The 25,318-nt window shown below is 49.9% G+C and overlaps 1 protein-coding gene across 2 annotated transcripts in view; it reads right to left on the reverse strand.

Annotated features, from left to right (window-relative positions):
* Nucleotides 1-3,392: 3,392 nt before the first annotated feature.
* The window catches only part of RORC (RAR related orphan receptor C), a 95,544-nt gene continuing 73,618 nt past the window's right edge, over nucleotides 3,393-25,318 (reverse strand). For both annotated transcript variants that reach the window (XM_077321924.1, XM_077322012.1), the window contains 9 exons: nucleotides 24,694-24,779; nucleotides 24,272-24,413; nucleotides 17,150-17,671; nucleotides 16,058-16,179; nucleotides 11,809-11,941; nucleotides 10,147-10,254; nucleotides 9,227-9,337; nucleotides 6,242-6,351; nucleotides 3,393-3,726 (listed from right to left, as the gene is read on the reverse strand). In XM_077321924.1, coding sequence (XP_077178039.1) covers nucleotides 3,562-3,726; nucleotides 6,242-6,351; nucleotides 9,227-9,337; nucleotides 10,147-10,254; nucleotides 11,809-11,941; nucleotides 16,058-16,179; nucleotides 17,150-17,671; nucleotides 24,272-24,413; nucleotides 24,694-24,779 — 1,499 coding nt within the window. In that variant the 3' untranslated portion in view covers nucleotides 3,393-3,561. The remainder of the gene's footprint in view (nucleotides 3,727-6,241; nucleotides 6,352-9,226; nucleotides 9,338-10,146; nucleotides 10,255-11,808; nucleotides 11,942-16,057; nucleotides 16,180-17,149; nucleotides 17,672-24,271; nucleotides 24,414-24,693; nucleotides 24,780-25,318) is intronic.

Raw genomic sequence — 25,318 nt, forward strand, 5'->3', positions numbered from 1 at the left:
TTTTCTGTATTTGTTGGGGGGGGGGAGAGGCTGGATGGGAGAGCCTGTAATGATGGAGCATTTCCCACCCTCGGCTTATATGCCCAGTTTTTATGGTAAAATTGAGTGTCTCGGCTTATATGCAGGTTGGCTTCTATGTGAGTATATATGGTAAATTGGTTTTTTCCCCGGGGTTTCTCAGTTTAGCTCTGCCTCTTGTCCCACCATGCCGATCTCGCTCTTTTCCACTGCTCCAGACAGACGAATGCTCTATCTCGATCTACCCTGCAAGGCTGTTGTGTAGATGGTGCCCCACCAGCCAAGCTGCAACCCCTGTGAAAGGGTCGTTCAGCCCCCAAAAGGGTCGCGACCCCCAGGTTGAGAACCACTGCCCTACAGCGTTATAACCCTCTTCAGGCTTCAATCCCAAACCTCCAGGAAATTCCTGAGCTGAGGTTGGCAACCCTGGATGAATACACATTCCAGAAGGAAAAAAATCACAGTATTTGCCTCCCTTGTAGGAAAACTGCGTGTCTCTTTAAAAACTATACAATCTTCTCTTTTCCAAAATAGCTTTGAGGTTAATAAAGATCTTCTCACAATATCAAAATAGAAACGTTAAAATGGAGGGAAATAAAAAAAGAGAAAAAGCTAAGAGAGCCAAAGTTTTAAGAATACATGCTTGTGTCCAGGTACCCTTCCAAAGTAACCGGAAGTCAAACAACTACTAAGGGCTAGCCTGTGTTTTACTACAATTAATACTGCCTGACTTTTAAACCAATTTAGTCAAATTATTTAACTCAAAATACTATAACACGGAGAGAGGAAGAGACAGACCGGTAGGGAGAGGTTCCACCAACCCTAATTTATTAAGACTATTTCTACACTGTTCTTTGACTTTTTTTTTTTAATACCCAAATGGTGTACATCAGCGGTCCCCAACCTTTTGATGGTCGGGGACCGCCTCCGGGGGTGGGGAAGAGCCGGTGGCCTGGGTGCTGCGCATACGAGTTAGTGCCCCCTGTGGGTGAAAACGTGCATGCGTGGCAGCTCCGCGCATGCGCATTTTCACTACCAGGGGGCGCTAACTCGCATGCGCAGCGCCCAGGCCACCGGCTCTTCCCCACCCCCGGAGGTGGTCCCTGACCATCAAAAGGTGAAAATGCGCATGCGCGGAGCTGCCACACATGCACGTTTTCACCCACAGGGGGCGCTAACGCGCATGCGCAGCACCTCCGCACTTGCCTCTCCCTCCTCTGTAGCAGCAAGAAGCTAGCCGGGCTGCGAGCGAAGTGGCCGAATTGGCGCCCGCTTCTCTCGCGGTCTGGTGAGTTTCTCGCTGAGGGGGGGGAGGGGAGAGGCGGCCGTGGCCGTCGGCAGCCCGCTACCGGGGCCTTCGCAGCCCGCTACCGAGGCCTTCGCAGCCCGCTATCGGGCCGCGGACCAGGGGTTGACAGTGTACATCATTGATTGGCACAACTGGAGGGGGTGTGAATCAGCTGATCAAGAGCCTTAATCAACTTTAGAAAGTGGTGATCCGTTATGGAGGGTCGTAACCAAACCACGAGCAATGGGATACCCTCTTAGAAGAGGCATTCCTGCAGGTGACTTTCTCATAAAAGAATGCCTGTTTTTATACTGCCATGGCTAAGGCATGCATAATTTTAAAAACAAAGAATTGTGGGTTTGTTTGGGTTTTTTTTGCTTCGGAACTGTTGCTTTATTCATGTCCCAAGCAGCAGCATGCTTCATCGGTCACTTAAAACACAAAACAGAATGAAATCCACCACACCTTCTAAACTCAAGCGACTGCCCTGGGAAAAGGAATAATTCAAGAACTGCTTGCCTGCTCTTTCCAAGGAAGACGAGTTCTTAGCCTCTCAGGAAATTATTAAACCTAGGATTCCTTGGGGGGGACGTCGTGCCAATTAACCTGGCAGGAAATTAATGCAGTTTTAGTGGCGCAGTAACGGCCTGCAGAGGAAAGTGCTTCTTAAAGGATGAACCAGAAACAAAACTATGGACGGCGGCGAGTTCAAATCATGCCATCTCTAATAGCTTCCTTGGCAGCTTATTCTCTTCCTGCCAACGGGACAAGCCGTTCCGCTCGGCTAAGGCTCCCTTTCGGGTTCGGGGGGCCGAACTTTCACTTCGCCTGCCGAAGTTGTGCCGTTTATCAACATTCCGTGGATGACCATCTGCCCCTTCCCAGGTCAAGCTTGGGCACTTGGCCATGTTGATTGACGGTGCAAGGGGTGGGGCTATGCCATTGATATCTTAGGCTGAGGGGATGGAAGCAGGTGAACCCGCTCTGTGCAGGATTGTCTGAGAGCGAAGAAAAGAAAGAGTTTTTCATTATGGAGCTAGATCCTATAAAGAAGAAGAAGAAGAAGAAGAGTTGGTTCTTATATGCCGCTTTTCTCTACCAAAAGGAGTCTCTAAGCGGCTTCCAATCCCCTTCCCTTCTTCTCCCCACAACAGACACCCTGTAGGGTGGGTGAGGCTGAGAGAGCCCTGATATCACTGTTTGTTCAGAACAGCTTTATCAGTGCCGTGGCAAGCCCAAGGTCACCCAGCTGGCTGCATGTGGGGGAGCGGGGAATCGAACCTGGCGTGCCAGATTAGAATTCCGCACTCCTAACCACTACACCGAACTGGCTCCAACTAATAACCACGTGTTCCGTGTGCGCAAGGGAACCTGGATCTATGGAAAGCCAACACAATCTTAAAAAAACGAACAAAAAGCGAATCAAGGGCCCCGGGCCCGTTGTCGTCATGGTTACAGCTGCTGGTTGTCAGAATCTCCTAGAAGAAATCGGTTTGCCGACTCGGAGCAAAAAAAGAGCGCGAGAAATCAGGACTCCTTCGTTTTCAAAATAAAGAAGCGGTCAGACACTTAAAAATAGAGATCTATCTCATAGAACTACATCTGTCCACAAAAATATATATATATATGTATATATAATATATTATTTCTTAGAAACTTGGTTTCGGGAGAGGGGGGCGGGAGAATACGTACGGAACAGCTTAGTTGAGTCTCAGGCCGCTGTCAGCAAAAATGACTGCGTCTAACCCGTCCAATGAGACCACACCGCAGGGAGAAAGATAAAACAGAAGAGCCCCCAAATTCCTCCTCTCCGGAGTACCCTGTGGCCATGAGACCCTCCTCTAACAAAGTCTGTGCTTCAAACGGCGCCTAGCCTCTGAGCAGCTTCGTCAATGTGGCTTACACCCCTCCACCCGCCGTTCCTGTGGTGCGGGACGGTCACGTGCTTCCCCCCCTTTCGGGCCAGAAGTGACTCCGTGCTCAACGTACCGGAGCTGTGGTCAGAAGTTGGAACAGAGCCCCTCCCCACCCACCCCCCGGGCATCCCACCCGTCCCTCCTGCCCCTCGGGCAGGAACGCACGCAAACGGGATGCGGATTTCGGTCTCGGGTTCTCCGGCCCTCCCGTACCCCCTGCCCCGGGTCCGTAGCCGTCAGCCCCGGAAGCCAACACTGCAAATCGGAGAGAGGCAGGGAGATGGGAAGAGACCTCCGGATGCTGCCCCCCTTGTGTGACTTGGGGGGGGGGGGTCGGCGTTACTCCCCCGCCGTGCCGTGGGGAGGGTCGCAGTCCGAGCTGAAGAGCTCTTTGTAGAGAGGCGGGAAGACGGAGTGGACGATGAGGGGGTGCATCAGGCGGAAAGAACGCAACTTCTCCATGTGCTGGTGGCAGAGGTTCCGGAGCTTGGCTTTCGAGGGCAGCTGGTGCAAAGAAGACACAAGAGGGAAGAAAAAGGTCATTCTCTTTCAAACACTCCTTCCCCCGCTTTGGCATGCCAAGTCTCTGAGGGGGCTCGAGGGGAACAGTGGCATTTTAAATTTTTATTTATTTATTATTAGAATCATAGAATCATAGAGTGGGAAGGGGCCATAGAGGCCATCTAGTCCAACCCCCTGCTCAACGCAGGATCAGCCCAAAGCATCCTAAAGCATCCAAGAAAAGTGTGTATCCAGCCTTTGCTTGAAGACTGCCAGTGAGGGGGAGCTCACCACCTCCTTAGGCAGCCTATTCCACTGCTGAACTACTCTGACTGTGAACATTTTTGTCCTGATATCTAGCCTATATCGTTGTAGTTTAAACCCATTACTGCGTGTCCTCTCCTCTGCATCCAACGGAAACAGCATCCTGCCCTCCTCCAAGTGACAACTTTTCAAATACTTAAAGAGGGCTATCATGTCCCCTCTCAACCTCCTTTTCTCCAGGCTGAACATTCCCAAGTCCCTCAACCTATCTTCCCAGGGCTTGGTCCCTTGGCCCCAGATCATCCTTGTCGCTCTCCTAGATTTCTAGATTAGATTTCTAGATTTTACCCATGCAATTCTGAAAGAATAAAACCCCAATAAAATCCCCATCAAAATGACAATTGCATACTAACCAACTATGCAATGGTGACCATGATCTCTAACAATCCCTCCTTGTTCAGGGCGGGGCACTGATCTCAATCTAATATTAATCTGATGTTAATCTAAAGCAATGAGAGCCGGGGCTGAGATGAATTTGGGAACCAGTTGGAAAGCCCCTCCCCCGGGACTCTGCCCCGGCCTCAACCGTACGCCTGGTGGAAGAGCTCCGTCTTTCAGGCCCTGCGGACAGCTGGTAATTCTGGCAGGACATATGAGCCTGGGCAGCCTAACATCTCCTCTCATGGAATCATAGAGTTGGAAGGGACTTCCAGGGTCATCTAGTCTAACCCCCTGCGCAATGCAGGACACTCACAACGACCTGCCCACCCACGGTGGTCGCACTTCCTCCCTGCTTGCCTCCAGGCAGAATGACAGCATGGATTTGTCTCCAACAGGTCCTGCCAGACCAACCTGGTTTCCTTTTTTGACTAAGTAACAGGTTTGCTGGATCGGGGAAATTCGGTTGATGTCGTTTACTTGGATTTTAGTAAAGCTTTTGACAAGGTTCCCCATGATGTTCTGATGGATAAGTTGAAGGACTGCAATCTGGATATTCAGATAGTTAGGTGGATAGGGAATTGGTTAGGGAACCGCACTCAAAGAGTTGTTGTCAATGGTGTTTCATCAGACTGGAGAGAGGTGAGTAGCGGGGTACCTCAGGGCTCGGTGCTCGGCCCGGTACTTTTTAACGTATTTATTAATGATCTAGATGAGGGGGTGGAGGGACTACTCATCAAGTTTGCAGATGACACCAAATTGGGAGGACTGGCAAATACTCCGGAAGATAGAGACAGAGTTCAACGAGATCTGAACACAATGGAAAAATGGGCAAATGAGAACAAGATGCAATTTAATAAAGGTAAGTGTAAAGTTCTGCATCTGGGTCAGAAAAATGAAAAGCATGCCTACTTGATGGGGGATACGCTTCTAGGTAACACTGTGTGTGAACGAGACCTTGGGGTACTTGTGGATTGTAAACTAAACATGAGCAGGCAGTGTGATGCAGCGGTTAAAAAGGCAAATGCCATTTTGGGCTGTATCAACAGAGGCATCACATCAAAATCACAAGATGTCATAGTCCCATTGTATACGGCACTGGTCAGACCACACTTGGAGTACTGTGTGCAGTTCTGGAGGCCTCACTTCAAGAAGGATGTAGATAAAATTGAAAGGGTACTGAGGAGAGCGACGAAGATGATCTGGGGCTAAGGGACCAAGCCCTATGAAGATAGGTTGAGGGACTTGGGAATGTTCAGCCTGGAGAAAAGGGGAGAGGGGACATGAGAGGGGACATGATAGCCCTCTTTAAGTATTTGAAAGGTTGTCACTTGGAGGAGGGCAGGATGCTGTTTCTGCTGGCTGCAGAGGAGAGGACACGCAGTAATGGGTTTAAACTACAAGTACAACGATATAGGCTAGATATCAGGAAAAAAATTTTCACAGAGTAGTTCAGCAGTGGAATAGGCTGCCTAAGGAGGTGGTGAGCTCCCCCTCACTGGCAGTCTTCAAGCAAAGGTTGGATACACACTTTTCTTGGATGCTTTAGGATGCTTAGGGCTGATCCTGCGTTGAGCAGGGGGTTGGACTAGATGGCCTCTATGGCCCCTTCTAACTCTATGATTCTGTGATTCTATGACTGCAGACGACAGAACGGTTAGTGAGGGCTTTCTACACAAAGTTCATTTCTCTTCATAACAAAACTTATCCTTTTAAGCAGGTTGGTGCTGGACTCCTCTTTGCATATTTAAACCCCTCATCCTGTCTGTTGTTACCCTCAGCACCAGTCTCGGCTTCGACTACCAAAAACGCCCACCTTGGCCAAGATGCCTTCCCGATGGTTTTTCCGCAACATGTGCTTGAAGGCCAGTTCCAGGTTGTTCTGCAGTCTCTCCACCTTGTTCTTCTCCTGCAACCAGGGACGATCTGCCCAGGAGAAAAAAAGAAGAGGGGGGGGGGGGGAGTTAGCTAGCTGCAATCTGCTACAAGCATGACATGGCACAGAATACGGCGCTCGCCTAGGGCGAACGGAGAATTTCCTCCAGGCGACCACATGGAAACTGTGCCTCCCTGCTCCTGGTTCAAATCTCTCTCTTTCCATATATGCTGTTGTTACTGTTGCTGTTATGTGCGAAGTCCTGTCCGACCCATCGCGACCCCACAGACAATGATCCTCCAGGCCTTCCTGTCCTCTACCATTCCCCGGAGTCCATTTAAGTTTGCACCTACTGCTTCAGGGACTCCATCCAGCCACCTCATTCTCTGTCGTCCCCTTCTTCTTTTGCCCTCAATCACTCCCAGCATTAGGCTCTTCTCCAGGGAGTCCTTCCTTCTCATGAGGTGGCCAAAGTATTTGAGTTTCCTCTTCAGGATATGGCCTTCTAAGGAGCAGTCAGGGCTGATCTCCTCTAGGACTGACCGGTTTGTTCGCCTTGCAGTCCAAGGGACTCGCAAGAGTCTTCTCCAGCACCAGAGTTCAAAAGCCTCAATTCTTTGACGCTCGGCCTTCCTTATGGTCCAACTTTCGCAGCCATACATTGCAACTGGGAAGACCATAGCCTTGACTAAACGCACTTTTGTTGGCAGGATGATGTCTCTGCTTTTTAGGATGCTGTCTAGATTTGCCATAGCTTTCCTCTCCAGGAGCAAGCGTCTTTTAATTTCTTTGCTGCAGTCCCCATCTGCAGTGATCTTGGAGCCCAGGAAAATAAAATCTGTCACTACCTCCATTTCTTCCCTATCTACTTGCCAGGAATTGAGAGGGCCGGATGCCATGATCTTTGTTTTCTTGATGTTTCCCATATATATATATATATTTATGTATATATATGTCCATAAATTCCCCGAAGAGCATTATGCTCTGCTAACTCTAACTCGTTGGAGGTACCTGGCCCCGAAGAAGTGTGATCGGCCACAACCAGAGCCAGGGCCTTTTCGGTAAGAGATCTGGGCCCTATCTGAGCTCTCGAAGTTGCGAAGGGCCTGTAAAATGGCACTCTTCCAGCAGGCAAAAGGACACTGTAAGCATCCGTTAACATCCGAACGGGACTCCCTTCTTGGCCCTCTGCCCCCCCCACCATCAGAATTTGGGACACGAGATTTAAATTCAGATTGTATAACCCCCTGTTTTGGAGGGGGGGTGTGAGTCTGTCGGAGCATTTGATTATTTTAAAACCGAAACTAGCTTTTAACTTATTCTGTAAATATTGAATTGAGGTCACTGTGGGCGGGCAGGTCATCGTGGATTCCCTGCCTTCTGCAGGGAATGAGAGAGCTCTAAGAAAACTGCTCTGGGAGAACAGTCCAAAGAGAACTGTGCCTGGCCCAAGGTCACCCAGCTGGCGGCATGTGGAGGAGTAGGGAATCGAACCCCGTTCTCCAGATTAGAGGCCATGGCTCTTAACCACGACACCGCGCTGGGTCTCACTGAGAGCCCTCCCCTCTGCAAACTGCGTCACCCTCAGGCTCCACCCCCCCCCCAAAAAAAAACCTCCAGGAATTTCCAAATACAGAGTTCGAACCCCTAGACAGGTCCTAACTCTACCGTGCCTCCCACGGCTAACTTTACATATTTTTTGCACACTTTGATGCAAATTCATAGGTCCATTTTGGTTTCCAGAGACTGCATAGTGCAGGGGGTTGGACTAGATGACCCCGGAGGACCCTTCCAACTCTGTGATTTGAACTACGTGTGTACGAGTTTTTATATGTTGTTAACCGCCCCGAGGTTGTCACTAGAAATGGGGCAGTCTACAAATCGCAACTTTTGTTTTCGGGCCTGTTTGTTTACTCTTGTGCTTGTATGCCGATTTGCAGCCGTTCACAGATCGGCTCTGATTTGGACCGGAAGGGTCAGGGTATAAAAATAAAGATCTATTATTATTTATGAATTGTTTTATTGCACATTTCGTCAGCTAGTGTCAGGCAGCGTCGGTTAACAGAACCCCTCTCCATCATTCTGCCAGCGAATTTCTTGGCTTCTGGGCCTCAATAAGTGACCGTAACCAAAAAGAAGCATGTGGGGTTATGAGCAAGTTTTTTCACAGTGAGAACGCGTGAGACCGAATAATTATTTCAAGAAAAGGAATACCTTTCCTAGCGAAAAACAAGCTGATCGTAACTGCCTGGGGTACTGTGAGGGCTAAAGCAGGGGTAGTCGACCTGTGGTCCTCCAGTTGTCCGTGGACTACAATTCCCATGAGCCCCTGCCAGCAAATGCTGGCAGGGGCTCATGGGAATTGTAGTCCACGGACATCTGGAGGACCACAGGTCGACTACCCCTGGCCTAGATGACATTGCTCGCGTAGGTCTTGCAGGAAGTTTAACATTCTAAGCCAGGGGTAGTCAAACGCTGGCAGGGGCTCATGGGAACTGTAGTCCACGGACATCTGGAGGACCACAGGTCGACTACCCCTGGCCTAGATGACATTGCTCGTGCAGGTCTTGCACGAAGTTTAACATTCTAAGCCAGGGGTAGTCAAACGCTGGCAGGGGCTCATGGGAACTGTAGTCCACGGACATCTGGAGGACCACAGGTCGACTACCCCTGGTCTAAAGGTTATCATGCGGATTCTCAATATTCAGCAAGGATTTAATATTAACATTCTTAATATGGATATTCTTAATATTCGGCAAGGATATCGATTTAAATCGAGAACCCAGACCGAAATGCCACTCTGACAACATTTCTAACGGCAGGTCCGTAAGTTCGCGACGCCGATGAAGGAGACTCAAAGAGAGACCCTCCAAGGAGCAGCTCTAACAGGACAAATGATCAACATGCTCCAGGAATGTTTCTTACTTGAATTAATAAGCACCAGTGCCGTGAAAAGGGCAATTTCGTTCTCGGAGAAGTGCAAAGAACAGAGATTGTTTGCAAAGTCAAAAATGGAGTTGATCAATTCGCTGCATCCTGTTCGGAGGAAAAAGAAACAGAAGAAACAGAAGTTAACGAGAGATCTTACTTCTAGGCTTTCAAAGCGGTATAACGGTATAAACTAGGGGGAGGGGAGGAGGAGTTGGTCCTTATATGCCGCTTTTCTCTAACCGAAGGAGTTTTAAAGCGGCGTACAGTCGCCTTCCCTTTCCTCTCCCCACAACAGGGAGGAGGGAGGTGAGGCTGAGAAAGCTCTGAGAGAACTGCTCTGAGAGAACTGCTCTTTGAAAGCTCTGAGAGAACTGCTATCAGAACTGTGACTGGCTGTACGTGGGGGAGAGGGGAATCAAACCTGGCTCGCCGGATTAGAAGTCCAGGCTCCTAACCACTACACCAAGCTGGCTGGAGTAAAATGCTGCCTGGTGGTGGGTGGTGGGCGACATTTTTGAACAGGGGCCGTTTAGAAATCCCAAAATATAAAATAAATAAAATAAAAAAGGGGGCTGGCTACGAACCCCATTTCGGATTGTTTCAAAACCTGTATTATAGGGAGAATTGTTGCTGTTTTTTTGAGAACATATAACCGCTTGTGAAAGTTCTGGAATATGCAGTGAATATTCTCACCAAACACCTGGTTTTGTTATTCTTTTAGATAAACTTTGACAGTGACAATTTCTGTGGGTCTTTTGTGGGGGACCTTTAGGTTTCTCCCCTTTTTCACTTGTTTCTAAGGGCACTCCCCCCTCTCTCGTGCTGCATAGGAAGAATTTTACTAATTTATCCTTCTGGACCCTACCAGGTCTTTCCCCATCGAACTGTCCTAAGGGGATGTGACGTTGTCATACCAAGGGATTTGAAGAGCTCCGGTCCTGCGAATTTGCCTTCGAAGAACACTGTCCGGTTTTCGGAATTGAAGGCACGACACATTCTCACCAAAACCACTTCCATGGCACCTGGGCGAACACACGGACACATGCAACCGCTTGATACCAAATCAGACCTGGGTGTAGTCTGCACGAGGCTTTTTACCCACTCCCAGTTCGGATGAATCCCTCCCGTCTACACTGAATTCGATTTCCATTTTGATTTGGGGCACTTTAAATTTTCCCTCTGCAACATGCATGATTGATCCGGAGTGACCCTACCTTTCCCTCGTGATATCCAGCAGTGGATATAACCCTCAATATTTGGAAAATCACCATCAGTAAGTGTGCAGATTTCTGTTTTTTGCGAATTAACTCCCTTCTCCGTGCCTCGGAGCAAAGCAGTCTTCCCTGATTGGCCAGGGCGACAGTTCAAAGACTTCCTGGTTCCCAGTTGTAAGGCTTCCCTTAAAGTGACTGCGCTCCAGAAGCCCTAACTTCGCTCAGCAGAGATTTGCCTCTTGGATTTATTCCCCCTCCTCTGCTGTCTCCAATCCTCTCCCCGCCACCTTCAAGAAAAGAAAGAAAAATACTCCTGCTGCACTTGGCTCCCCTCCCCCCTTCTGAGCTTCCCCAATCAAATGCAGAACACTTCCTGTTTCAATTAGGGGAGGGGGGATAGAGGAAGACCCGAGTTCAAATTGATCTGAATTCAGCAGGGTCCACAACGGAAAAAAACAAACGAAGTGCAGAATCAGCCCTGATGTCAGCTAAGACTGGCAGGGATCTGGAATCTCAGGAAATCTTTTATGTTACTAGCTGACCGGTCCTTTTACTGGGAGAGCCCGGGGATCGATCCTGGTACCTTCTACATGCCAAGCATTTCTTCTACCACTGAGCCAGTGTCTCTCCCTGGTGCAAACTGATGGTTGGGGTGGGGGAAGCAACCCCCAAAGATTAAAAAAAGTGTATACATGATTCCTTCCGCTCCCTCCTTGAAACAGCTTTTCCTATACAAAGTAAAAAAAGAACCGAAATCACCTTAAAGATGTAGCAAATTTGTGGCAGGGGACGAGCTTTCATGAGTCATGGCCCACTTCTTGGGGTACCTGAAAGCTCCTCCCTGTCCACAAATTTTGGACTCTGTCTCTTTTCTACTTCCTACAGGAAAATATGTTTCAAGGATGGACCGGAAGGAACCTTTAGGTCTCTGAGAGGGGCAGGAAGGCGCCACTGAAAAACGGCTACCACCCCAGAGCCAAAAGGACCGCCTCTGGAGGCGGAGCTTGATGAAGCCCCTCCCTCCAAATACCCCCTGGGAAGAAACCGAACCTGAAAGGGGAACGGAACTACACAGTCGCTAAGGAAAGCCCCTCCCCAGTCCTGCTCATCTACCAGTGGGAAATCGTTTTTGTTTGAATGACAGGCGCCATTAACAAGCCCCACCTGCTGACCATGGCCCCACCCACTTCCTGAAAAGCTTGCTGAGAGCCAAAGAAAGTGGTGGCAGGGGCCACGGTGCCCCCGGGCGCCACGCTGGGGAATCACGTCTGTAGTTGCAATACCACAGCCCCTCACTTTGTAGCTGGCTGCAAAGCCTGAATGTTCTCCTTCCCATGTCTTCCTGTCGGGATTAGTCCTTACCTGCTTTGAGAAGCACGATTTGATCGTTTTGGCACAGATCCATGAAGCTGCCCATCCGCTTGGCGAACTCCACCACGTACTGGATGGCTTCCGTGATACGGCAGGCGCAGCGCTCCCACATCTCCTCCATGGACTGGGCAAGAGAGAGAGAGAGAAACAAAACAAGGTTGGGTCAGTGAAGAGTGGGCCACGGAGCCACTGAATCATAGAGTCATAGAATCATAGAGTTGGGACCTCTTGGGTCATCTAGTCCAACCCCCTGCACTGTGCAGGACACTCACCACCCTATCGCTCATCCACTGTCACCTGCCACCCTCTTAAGCCTTCACAGAATCAGCCTCTCTGTCAGATGACTATGCAGTCTCTGTTTAAAAATCTCCAAAGACGGAGAACCCACCACCTCCCGAGGAAGCTTGTTCCACTGAGGAACCGCTCTAACTGTCAGGAACTTTCATCCCATTGGATTGTCCATCCCTCTGGGGTAAGAGAGAACAACTCTGCTCCATCCTCTACATGGCAGCCTTATAAATACTTGAAGATGGTTATCAGATCCCCTCTCAGTCACCTCCTCTCCAGGCTACATACGTCTTGGTCTCCAAACCCCTCACCCTCTTTGTTGCCCTCCTCTGGACACGCTCCAGTTTGTCTACATCCCTCTTCAACTGGGGTGCCCAAAGCTGAACCCAGGACTCCAAGTGAGGCCGAACCAGAGCAGAGTAAAGCGGTATCATCACCTCCCGTGATCTGGACACGATACTCCGTTTGATACAGCCCAAAATCCCATTTGCCTTTTTAGCCACCGAGTCACACTGCTGACTCATGTTCAATGTATGGTCTACTAAGACTCCTAGATCCTTTTCTCACATTGGCCTCTCCTGTAGGATTTCTGCATGAACTGTCTAGGCCAGCCGGTAGAAGGACTCAGCAGTCTGACGTCAGAGATCTTCCTCAGCTAGTGAGCAAGCGAGGTGTCCTGAGGAAGGGCAGCGGCCTCTCATCTGGAGAACCGGGTTCGATTCCCCACCCCTCCTCCCCATGCAGAAAGCCGGGTGGCCTTGGGCCAATCCCAGTTCTGTCAGAGCTCTCTCCACCCCACCTACCTCACAGGCTGCCTGTTGTGGGGAGCGGAAGGGTAGAATCATACAGTCATGGAGCTGGAAGGGACCCCAAAGGTCATCTAGTCGAACCCCCCGCAGAATGCAGGAATCTCAGAACTACCTGCTCACCCACAGTGACCCCGATTCCGTGTCTGTTTATAAGCCACTTTGTGGTGCCTTCGGATAGTAAAAAGCAGGGTACAAAAAATCAGCTCTCTCTCCTAACTCCCACTGGAAATGCCATGATTGGAACCCGGAACCTTCTGTGTGCAAAGGAAGGGCTACAGATACAAGATGATGGCACCTTCAGCAGATCCGGAGGGCCTGTAAGCCAGAACTCTTCTGCCCAAACTATAGTTGAAGCCAGGAAAGAATACCAACAATCCCTCTATCTGGAAATCCATCCATCAAAAAGGAAGATTTCTCCGCATGGTTGGCGCCCTCAGGATACAAATTTCTAATTGTGGATACCCAGCTTTTAAAGCTTTTAAAAGCTAAATTATTTAACGGACGCTTGACTGTTTTAAACCTGCCGACGCTGTGTGGTGTTTAAGACCTGTTGTCCCCCCTGCCCCCCGCCCCCTGTTTGCTGCTCAGGGAAGGGAAAGTGATAAGAACAAAATTCTTATTCTTATTCTTCTTATATTACTCTAACCCAGGCTTTCTCAACCACGGTTTCCTGAAACCCTGGGGTTTCCTGACAGCCCTGAAAGGTTAATCTTTCATATATTTTTAAAATCTGTTCAACATTTTACTGTGTTCAGTTTTGGGCACCCCAGTGGAAGAGGGATGCAGACAAACTGGAGCGTGTCCAGAGGAGGGCAACAAAGATGGTGAGGGGTTTGGAGACCAAGACGTAGGAGGAAAGGTTGGGGGAGCTTGGTCTGTTTAGCCTGGAGAGGAAGTGACTAAGAGGGGATCTGATAACCGTATTTAAGAGGCTGCCATGTAGAGGATGGAGCAGAGTTGTTCTCTCTATGATTAGAATAATAGAATCACAGAATCATAGAGTTGGAAGGGGCCATACAGGCCATCTAGTCCAACCCCCTGCTCAACGGAGGATCAGCCCTAAGCATCCTAAAGCATCCAAGAAAAGTGAGCATCCAACCTTTGCTTGAAGACTGCCAGTGAGGGGGAGCTCACCACCTCCTTAGGCAGCCTATTCCACTGCTGAACTACTCTGACTGTGAAAATCTTTTTTCTGATATCTAGCCTATATCGTTGTACTTGAAGGTTAAACCCATTACTGCGTGTCCTCTCCTCTGCAGCCAACAGAAACAGCATCCTGCCCTCCTCCAAGTGACAACCTTTCAAATACTTAAAGAGGGCTATCATGTCCCCTCTCAACCTCCTTTTCTCCAGGCTGAACATTCCCAAGTCCCTCAACCTATCTTCATAGGGCTTGGTCCCTTGGCCCCAGATCATCTTCGTCGCTCTCCTCTGTACCCTTTCAATTTTATCGACGTCCTTCTTGAAGTGAGGCCTCCAGAACTGTACACAGGACTCCAGGTGTGGTCTGACCAGTGCCGTATACAATGGGACCATGACATCTTGTGATTTTGATGTGATGCCCCCGTTGATACAGCCCAAAATGGCATTTGCCTTTTTTACCGCTGCATCACACTGCCTGCTCATGTTTAGTTTACAATCCACAAGTACCCCAAGGTCTCGTTCACACACAGTGTTACCTAGAAGCGTATCCCCCATCCAGTAGGCATGCTTTTCATTTTTCTGACCCAGATGCAGAACTTTACACTTATCTATGACTATATATGCTCATGTTGACCCCCTCAAATGGCCAATGATGGGCCTGAAGGGATTGAGAAGGGGAGAGGCCCTGGGTGGGCATGTCCACAGCTCTGCTTCCCAGCCATATTTTGGACAATTGTGCCACTTCTGGGGTTTCTGGAAGCCTGAAGAACGTTTCAGGGGTATCTCGGTGGTAAGAAAGTTGAGACCGCCTGTCCTAACGAGAAGACAGCTAAGCCGGAGGTCCAAGCCCTGGCGTCCATCCACAGATATATTTCTCTCCCCACCCCCGCCCCCCCAGCGCACCCTCTGAGCCAAAAACTCTCCATCCCGATGTTCTCAAGGCAGACGCTTGGCAGGGAATTGGCTCCGTCTGCCAGTCTGAGTCACTCTTTAGCAATTCCAGGGAGAACGAGAGAGGTTCTCATTACTTAATGGCCTTGCACAAGGGGCTGAGATGAAAGTGCATTTTTCCCCGTCTCCCCGTCATCCGATTTTTGCCGTTGACAAAAATTTTAATTTTTTAGAAAGCACCATAAATCAAGGTCCCTACGATGGCCAGGGGTGAAGGAAAAGAGTCCCACCGGAAGGAAAGCCAGCGTGGTGTCGTGGTTAAGAGTGGCAGCCTCCGATCTGGAGAAACGGGTTCGAGTCTCCACACCTCCGCAGGCAGCTAGTTGGGTGACCTTGGGCTAGTCAGAGTCCTGTTAGAGCTGTTCTCTCAGAGCTCTCTCAGCCCCACTGAACACGTAAATGCCTGCTGGGCGACCATGGACACAGTTCTCTCAGAACTCTCAGTCTCGCCTATCTCCCAGGGTGTCCGTGGCCGGGAGAGGAAGGGTAGGTGGTTGTGAGCCCCTCAGTCACGAGTCCTGCTGGGCGACCTTGGACCAGCACAGTTCTGTCAGAGCTCTCTCAGCCCCGTCCAGCTCACAACGTGTCCGCTTTGAGACTCCTTCAGGTAGTGAAAAGCGGGGTATAAAAACCAACTCTTCTTCTTCTTCAAACCTGGAGGTTCTTCCCAAAGCAAAGGCTGAATTTCCCATTTGAAGGCCGTGTTGATCCGCAGTAGAAAAGCGAGATTCAAGGTCAGGGGCACCTTGAAGGCCAACAAGATTTCGGGGGCGAGATCTTTCGAGAATCAAAGCTCCCGTTCATTAGATACCAGGAAGTAGACATTAATCTTGGACTGAAGCCTCCGTGATTCATGAAAGCTCACCCCCGCCCACAGATTTTTTCTGCCTTTAAGGTGCTCCTGGTGTTTTGCTCTTTTCTGTTTTCCTTTAAAGCAAACGTGTGTGGATTTGGCTGCTCGATTCACGGACTGAGAGTTCGCCAGCCGGGTGTCGGCCTCGGAGCCCTTCCCACCCAGCCCCTCCTGACGAGGGCGAAGGGGCTCTCACCTTCTTCTGGTAGCTCCCGACTTCTTCCCGCGTGAACACTTCCCAGCGCCGTAGCTGGAGGTCCTCCAGACGCAACTGGCAGGTCTCCCGGTAGGACTTGAGGACATTCTGGGTGAGATGCTCTGAGGAAGGCAACGAGGAAAACAGGTCATGGAGGGTTTTCATGTTGAGAAAGTAGAATCATAGAATCCTAGAGTTGGAAGGGACCTCCTGGGTCATCTAGTCCAACCCCCTGCACTGTGCAGGACACTCACAGCCCTCTCGCTCATCCACTGTCACCTGCCACCCCCTTGAGCCTTCACAGAATCAGCCTCTCCGTCAGATGGCTCTCCAGCCTCTGTTTAAAAATCTCAAAAGATGGAGAACCCACCACCTCCTGAGGAAGCCTTTTCCACTGAGGAACCGCTCTGACTGTCTGGAACTTCTGGAGGTTTAGACAGAATTTAAAATCACAGAATCCTAGAGTTGGAAGGGACCTCCTGGGTCATCTAGTCCAACCCCCTGCACTGTACAGGACACTCACAACCCTCTCGCTTATCCACTGTCACCTGCCACTCCCTTGGATCTTCACAGAATCAGCCTCTCCGTCAGATGGCTCTCCAGCCTCTGTTTAACAATCTCAAAAGATGGAGAACCCACCACCTCCCAAGGAAACCTTTTCCACCGAGGAACCGCTCTGACTGTCTGGAACTTCTTCCGGAGGTTTAGACGGAATTTAAAATCACAGAATCCTAGAGTTGGAAGGGATCTCCTGGGTCAATCTAGACCCCGTAAACATTGGTCAAAAGATGACATAATCCATCCTCTTGCTAAAATATTCAAATCCCCCACAATTCCCCTTGCAGGATCTAACACGCAGGTGTGCACTTTGCGAGAGGATTGTTATTCATTCCACGAAAGAACCACGAGTCTCTCTACGGTTTTATAACATAATGAATATATTTCAATTTAAAACACTTAACAACAATCCGTGTAACCTTACGACTTGTCTGCGCCTGGCTGTTACCTGCCTTGAGCCAACTGGAAAGGGGGGGCTATAAAAAAAAATAGTCCCTTGGCCGAGCTCCGCCCGCTCCCGGGGGGTCCACTCACCAATTTCGGTCAAGGAGGAGTTGGGGGACTCCAGGAGGCTCGTGAAGCTGGGGGTGGTGTAGAAGTCGAGGCTCTCACTGCTGACCGTGCTTCCCGCAGTCCTCTTGACCCCATTGACCTCCGTCCGCAAGAGATCCGGCGACGTCTGCGTCCCCAGGCCGTAAAAGACGCTCCCCCGGCCTTCCATCTTGAGGCGCTCGGGGCCGTACTCCTTGGCAAAGGGGGCCCGCAGGTCCTCACTCAGGAGGCTGTGGCCCTTGCCCAGCCCGTTCGCGTAGGTCAGCCCCATCGTCTCCTCCGGGGACTGGCTGAGGCGGGCCTGCCCGTTCAGCAAGCCGGTGGAGCAGGCCGAAGCCTCCAGCAGATCCGGGGAGGGGGCCAGCTTCAGCTGCCCGTTGGCCACGCCCAGGGAGTAGGCCGAAGCCCCCGCCTCGCCCCCCTGGGCCTGCTGCTGGAGCTGCTTCTGCACCTCGGCGTGGAGGCTGTCCCGCTGCTTCTTGGACATGCGGCCAAACTTGACGGCTGGGGAGGCAGAGAGGAGGAAGTTCAGATCGGGAGAAAGTGCCGGCACCTGGGTGGTTGTTGGCCAGGGCCTCCCTCTCCCTCCCCTGTAGTGGGTTATTAGGTTGTTGTTTTATCGGGTTGTTCGCTACTTTATTTTACCGTGTTATTGTATTTTAATGGGGTGAATGGGTTTTGATGGGGGAATTTGTGACCCGCTATGAGCCATTGGAATGGAAGTGACAAAATATAAATCACACCATTCATTCATTCATTCATTCATTCATTCATTCATTCATTCATTCATTCACTCATTCACTCACTCACTCACTCACTCATTCATTGTGTGATAAATACATAAGGAGGGAAGGAAGGAAAGAAAGATATATATAAATAAATAAGGAAGAAAGGAAAGAGAAAAAGATGGATAGAGAAGGAAGGAAGGAAGGAAGGAAGGAAGGAAGGAAGGAAGGAAGGAAGGAAGGAAGGAAGGAAGGAAGGAAGGAAGGAAGGAAGGAAGGAAGGAGATTGGAAGTAGACTGGGAAGAAAGGAAGGAAAAGAATAGGGCTCAGGGGAAGGAAGGAGAAGAATAGGACACTTAGGAAGGAAGGAAGGAAGGAAGGAAGGAAGGAAGGAAGGAAGGAAGGAAGGAAGGAAGGAGATTGGAAGTGGACTGGGAAGGAAGGAAGGAAGGAAGGAAGGAAGGAAGGAAGATCAGTCCAGGGTTAAAGGAAGGAAGGAAGGAAGGAAGGAAGGAAGGAAGGAAGGAAGGAAGGAAGGAAGGAAGGAAGGAAGGAAGGAAGGAAGGAAGGAAAAGAATAGGGCTCAGGGGAAGGAAGGAGAAGAATAGGACAGTTAGGAAGGAAGGATGGAAGGAAGGAAGGAAGGAAGGAAGGAAGGAAGGAAGGAAGGAAGGAAGGAAGGAAGGAGATTGGAAGTGGACTGGGAAGGAAGGAAGGAAGGAAGGAAGGAAGATCAGTCCAGGGTTAAAGGAAGGAAGGAAGGAAGGAAGGAAGGAAGGAAGGAAGGAAGGAAGGAAGGAAGGAAGGAAGGAAGGAAGGAAGGAGATTGGAAGTGGACTGGGAAGGAAGGAAGGAAGGAAGGAAGGAAGATCAGTCCAGGGTTAAAGGAAGGAAGGAAGGAAGGAAGGAAGGAAGGAAGGAAGGAAGGAAGGAAGGAAAAGAATAGGGCTCAGGGGAAGGAAGGAGAAGAATAGGACAGTTAGGAAGGAAGGATGGAAGGAAGGAAGGAAGGAAGGAAGGAAGGAAGGAAGGAAGGAAGGAAGGAAGGAAGGAAGGAAGGAAGGAGATTGGAAGTGGACTGGGAAGGAAGGAAGGAAGGAAGGAAGATCAGTCCAGGGTTAAAGGAAGGAAGGAAGGAAGGAAGGAAGGAAGGAAGGAAGGAAGGAAGGAAGGAAGGAAGGAAGGAAGGAAGGAAGGAGATTGGAAGTGGACTGGGAAGGAAGGAAGGAAGGAAGGAAGGAAGATCAGTCCAGGGTTAAAGGAAGGAAGGAAGGAAGGAAGGAAGGAAGGAAGGAAGGAAGGAAGGAAAAGAATAGGGCTCAGGGGAAGGAAGGAGAAGAATAGGACAGTTAGGAAGGAAGGATGGAAGGAAGGAAGGAAGGAAGGAAGGAAGGAAGGAAGGAGATTGGAAGTGGACTGGGAAGGAAGGAAGGAAGGAAGGAAGGAAGGAAGGAAGATCAGTCCAGGGTTAAAGGAAGGAAGGAAGGAAGGAAGGAAGGAAGGAAGGAAGGAAGGAAGGAAGGAAGGAAGGAGATTGGAAGTGGACTGGGAAGGAAGGAAGGAAGGAAGGAAGGAAGGAAGATCAGTCCAGGGTTAAAGGAAGGAAGGAAGGAAGGAAGGAAGGAAGGAAGGAAAAGAATAGGGCTCAGGGGAAGGAAGGAGAAGAATAGGACACTTAGGAAGGAAGGAAGGAAGGAAGGAAGGAAGGAAGGAAGGAAGGAAGGAAGGAAGGAAGGAAGGAGATTGGAAGTGGACTGGGAAGGAAGGAAGGAAGGAAGGAAGGAAGGAAGATCAGTCCAGGGTTAAAGGAAGGAAGGAAGGAAGGAAGGAAGGAAGGAAGGAAGGAAGGAAGGAAGGAAGGAAAAGAATAGGGCTCAGGGGAAGGAAGGAGAAGAATAGGACAGTTAGGAAGGAAGGAAGGATGGAAGGAAGGAAGGAAGGAAGGAAGGAAGGAAGGAAGGAAGGAAGGAAGGAAGGAAGGAAGGAAGGAAGGAAGGAAGGAAGGAGATTGGAAGTGGACTGGGAAGGAAGGAAGGAAGGAAGGAAGGAAGATCAGTCCAGGGTTAAAGGAAGGAAGGAAGGAAGGAAGGAAGGAAGGAAGGAAGGAAGGAAGGAAGGAAGGAAGGAGATTGGAAGTGGACTGGGAAGGAAGGAAGGAAGGAAGGAAGGAAGATCAGTCCAGGGTTAAAGGAAGGAAGGAAGGAAGGAAGGAAGGAAAAGAATAGGGCTCAGGGGAAGGAAGGAGAAGAATAGGACAGTTAGGAAGGAAGGATGGAAGGAAGGAAGGAAGGAAGGAAGGAAGGAAGGAAGGAAGGAGATTGGAAGTGGACTGGGAAGGAAGGAAGGAAGGAAGGAAGATCAGTCCAGGGTTAAAGGAAGGAAGGAAGGAAGGAAGGAAGGAAGGAAGGAAGGAAGGAAGGAAGGAAGGAAGGAAGGAGATTGGAAGTGGACTGGGAAGGAAGGAAGGAAGGAAGGAAGGAAGATCAGTCCAGGGTTAAAGGAAGGAAGGAAGGAAGGAAGGAAGGAAGGAAGGAAGGAAGGAAGGAAGGAAAAGAATAGGGCTCAGGGGAAGGAAGGAGAAGAATAGGACAGTTAGGAAGGAAGGATGGAAGGAAGGAAGGAAGGAAGGAAGGAAGGAAGGAAGGAAGGAAGGAGATTGGAAGTGGACTGGGAAGGAAGGAAGGAAGGAAGGAAGGAAGGAAGGAAGGAAGGAAGATCAGTCCAGGGTTAAAGGAAGGAAGGAAGGAAGGAAGGAAGGAAGGAAGGAAGGAAGGAAGGAAGGAAGGAAGGAAGGAAGGAAGGAAGGAGATTGGAAGTGGACTGGGAAGGAAGGAAGGAAGGAAGGAAGGAAGATCAGTCCAGGGTTAAAGGAAGGAAGGAAGGAAGGAAGGAAGGAAGGAAGGAAGGAAGGAAAAGAATAGGGCTCAGGGGATGGAAGGAGAAGAATAGGACACTTAGGAAGGAAGGAAGGAAGGAAGGAAGGAAGGAAGGAAGGAAGGAAGGAAGGAAGGAAGGAAGGAAGGAAGGAAGGAAGGAGATTGGAAGTGGACTGGGAAGGAAGGAAGGAAGGAAGGAAGGAAGATCAGTCCAGGGTTAAAGGAAGGAAGGAAGGAAGGAAGGAAGGAAGGAAGGAAGGAAAAGAATAGGGCTCAGGGGAAGGAAGGAGAAGAATAGGACAGTTAGGAAGGAAGGATGGAAGGAAGGAAGGAAGATCAGTCCAGGGTTAAAGGAAGGAAGGAAGGAAGGAAGGAAGGAAGGAAGGAAGGAAGGAAGGAAGGAAGGAAGGAAGGAAGGAAGGAGATTGGAAGTGGACTGGGAAGGAAGGAAGGAAGGAAGGAAGGAAGATCAGTCCAGGGTTAAAGGAAGGAAGGAAGGAAGGAAGGAAGGAAGGAAGGAAGGAAGGAAGGAAGGAAGGAAGGAAGGAAGGAGATTGGAAGTGGACTGGGAAGGAAGGAAGGAAGGAAGGAAGGAAGGAAGGAAGATCAGTCCAGGGTTAAAGGAAGGAAGGAAGGAAGGAAGGAAGGAAGGAAGGAAGGAAGGAAGGAAGGAAGGAAAAGAATAGGGCTCAGGGGAAGGAAGGAGAAGAATAGGACACTTAGGAAGGAAGGAAGGAAGGAAGGAAGGAAGGAAGGAAGGAAGGAAGGAAGGAAGGAAGGAGATTGGAAGTGGACTGGGAAGGAAGGAAGGAAGGAAGGAAGATCAGTCCAGGGTTAAAGGAAGGAAGGAAGGAAGGAAGGAAGGAAGGAAGGAAGGAAGGAAGGAAAAGAATAGGGCTCAGGGGAAGGAAGGAGAAGAATAGGACAGTTAGGAAGGAAGGATGGAAGGAAGGAAGGAAGGAAGGAAGGAAGGAAGGAAGGAAGGAAGGAAGGAGATTGGAAGTGGACTGGGAAGGAAGGAAGGAAGGAAGGAAGGAAGGAAGATCAGTCCAGGGTTAAAGGAAGGAAGGAAGGAAGGAAGGAAGGAAGGAAGGAAGGAAGGAAGGAAGGAAGGAGATTGGAAGTGGACTGGGAAGGAAGGAAGGAAGGAAGGAAGGAAGGAAGATCAGTCCAGGGTTAAAGGAAGGAAGGAAGGAAGGAAGGAAGGAAGGAAGGAAGGAAAAGAATAGGGCTCAGGGGAAGGAAGGAGAAGAATAGGACAGTTAGGAAGGAAGGATGGAAGGAAGGAAGGAAGGAAGGAAGGAAGGAAGGAAGGAAGGAAGGAGATTGGAAGTGGACTGGGAAGGAAGGAAGGAAGGAAGGAAGGAAGGAAGGAAGATCAGTCCAGGGTTAAAGGAAGGAAGGAAGGAAGGAAGGAAGGAAGGAAGGAAGGAAGGAAGGAAGGAAGGAAGGAGATTGGAAGTGGACTGGGAAGGAAGGAAGGAAGGAAGGAAGGAAGATCAGTCCAGGGTTAAAGGAAGGAAGGAAGGAAGGAAGGAAGGAAGGAAAAGAATAGGGCTCAGGGGAAGGAAGGAGAAGAATAGGACACTTAGGAAGGAAGGAAGGAAGGAAGGAAGGAAGGAAGGAAGGAAGGAAGGAAGGAAGGAAGGAAGGAAGGAAGGAAGGAAGGAAGGAAGGAGATTGGAAGTGGACTGGGAAGGAAGGAAGGAAGGAAGGAAGGAAGATCAGTCCAGGGTTAAAGGAAGGAAGGAAGGAAGGAAGGAAGGAAGGAAGGAAGGAAAAGAATAGGGCTCAGGGGAAGGAAGGAGAAGAATAGGACAGTTAGGAAGGAAGGATGGAAGGAAGGAAGGAAGGAAGGAAGGAAGGAAGGAAGGAAGGAAGGAAGGAAGGAAGGAAGGAAGGAAGGAGATTGGAAGTGGACTGGGAAGGAAGGAAGGAAGGAAGGAAGGAAGGAAGATCAGTCCAGGGTTAAAGGAAGGAAGGAAGGAAGGAAGGAAGGAAGGAAGGAAGGAAGGAAGGAAGGAAGGAAGGAAGGAAGGAAGGAAGGAAGGAAGGAAGGAAGGAGATTGGAAGTGGACTGGGAAGGAAGGAAGGAAGGAAGGAAGGAAGGAAGGAAGATCAGTCCAGGGTTAAAGGAAGGAAGGAAGGAAGGAAGGAAGGAAGGAAGGAAAAGAATAGGGCTCAGGGGAAGGAAGGAGAAGAATAGGACACTTAGGAAGGAAGGAAGGAAGGAAGGAAGGAAGGAAGGAAGGAAGGAAGGAAGGAAGGAAGGAAGGAAGGAAGGAAGGAAGGAGATTGGAAGTGGACTGGGAAGGAAGGAAGGAAGGAAGGAAGGAAGATCAGTCCAGGGTTAAAGGAAGGAAGGAAGGAAGGAAGGAAGGAAGGAAGGAAGGAAGGAAGGAAGGAAAAGAATAGGGCTCAGGGGAAGGAAGGAGAAGAATAGGACAGTTAGGAAGGAAGGAAGGATGGAAGGAAGGAAGGAAGGAAGGAAGGAAGGAAGGAAGGAAGGAAGGAAGGAAGGAAGGAAGGAAGGAAGGAAGGAGATTGGAAGTGGACTGGGAAGGAAGGAAGGAAGGAAGGAAGGAAGGAAGATCAGTCCAGGGTTAAAGGAAGGAAGGAAGGAAGGAAGGAAGGAAGGAAGGAAGGAAGGAAGGAAGGAAGGAAGGAAGGAAGGAAGGAAGGAAGGAAGGAAGGAAGGAAAGTGTCCCCAGTTCACACAAGCACAAGAGAAGAGTGTCAGAAGAGCCCTGCTGAATCAGACCATGGGGCCATCTTGCCCAGCATCCTGCCTTACACATTGGCCAGCCGGTTCCTCTGGAACGCTAACTACAGAGTACAGAGGTCGAAGTCTTCCCCTGATGTTGCCTCCTTGCTCTGGGTTCGAGGATTAGTGCCTCTGAATGTGGAGGTTCCCCTCAGTCACCATGGCTGGCTGTCCTCCATGAATCTCTCTGATCCCCTTTTAAAGTTGCCCATCCCTGTGGCCATCACAACACCCTCTAGCAGCAGATTCCGTATGTGAATCACTCAGTCTGTAAAGTAGTGTCTCCTTTTGTCCAATCATGAACCTACTGCCCATCCGCTTCCTCGGATGCCCAAAATTTCTAGCGTTTTGGGAGAGGGAGAAAAATTTCTCTTGGTCAATTCTCTCCTCCCCACGCATGATTTTATAGACCTCTCTCATGCCCCCTCCCAGTCATCTCTTTCCTACAAGAAACAAGGCCAAATACCACCCTGGGGGACAATTGGGAGGCACACATTTCACTGCCCCCCCCTTCTCTCTGTCTTCATTCCCCTTTAATTCATTAAACCTTTTAAATACCGAATTCATAAAGTTAATCCGACTTGTATGTACACAGCGTTTTCTAGAAAATCCGGGGGCCGTTACCCATCAGCCTCCGCCTCCCCTTCTGCCCGCCCCCATTCCGGCGTTTGCACCAATCAGACGGCCCCGACCTTCTCGACCCCCCACCGCTTCCTCCCAGGGCCCCTGAGAGCTCACCGTCCCGGGACATGCCCAGACTGAGGCATTTCTGCAAGCGGCAGTGTTGGCACCGGTTCCGGCTGGTCCGGTCGATCTGGCAGTTCTGCTGGCGGGTGCAAGAGTACGTCACGTTGCCTTGCTGGCTGCGCCGGAAGAAACCCTGGAGAGGAAAGGAAGGCGATTGTAAGCTGCCAGGAGACTCCTCCGAGCTGTGAAAAGCAGGGTATAAAGACCAATGCTGCTTGTTCTTCTAATCCTGCAAAAAGATTCCTGGGATATGTAACTGACTAACTGGCAGTACAAGTTCCTGGGGTGGGGGGGGGGGAGAAGGAGAGGCCTCTGTAAGTCCTGTGGAGTCCACGGGCACAGAAAAACCACAGGGTCACCAATCTGAAAAGAAGGGCTCCAGACCCAAAACGATCAAAGGCTTTTGGACTCACCTTACAGCCTTCGCAGGTGATGACGCCATAGTGGATCCCTGAGGATTTGTCGCCGCAGATCTTGCACGGGATCACCTCTATTTGGGCTGCACGAGGGAGAAAAAAGCAGGTGGAGGTTAGGGTGGGAGTGCCCATGTTTCACATTTTTGTACAGTGTTTTAAAATTAAAACTATCGGCATGCTTGTAATTCGAACACAGGACCCACGCTTGTGAGAATGCTGCTTCTCCAAGCGTCTTTCTGCATCAAGATCTGGTGCTCCGAAATGCCAAAGTAGAGGCGACGAGGTTATTCTGGCCACCTCAGTGCTAGCCACACCGTGCCTCTCCAGAAGCATGTGCTGGCAGGAGCTCATGGGAATTGTAGTCCATGGACATCTGGAGAGCCACAGTTTGGCCACTCCTGACAAAGACAATCTCAGTATTTTAAAGTCATTTGCAATTGCTGCACGGGCCTGATCCTGATTGAGCCTGAGGTATCGAGCTCTTGTTCACCCTACTATATATTTTTAAGGGCTGAAACAGCCATGGGAAGATAATTTTTTCTTTTCTGCACACGTTTCATGCCCTCTAGTGGTCAATTCTATATTACATTGCTGTATGTCCGGTATACACCGATTGAATATC

Source organism: Paroedura picta, chromosome 1 (assembly GCF_049243985.1).
Source record: "Paroedura picta isolate Pp20150507F chromosome 1, Ppicta_v3.0, whole genome shotgun sequence".
In the NCBI taxonomy this organism is placed as follows: Eukaryota; Metazoa; Chordata; class Lepidosauria; order Squamata; family Gekkonidae; genus Paroedura; species Paroedura picta.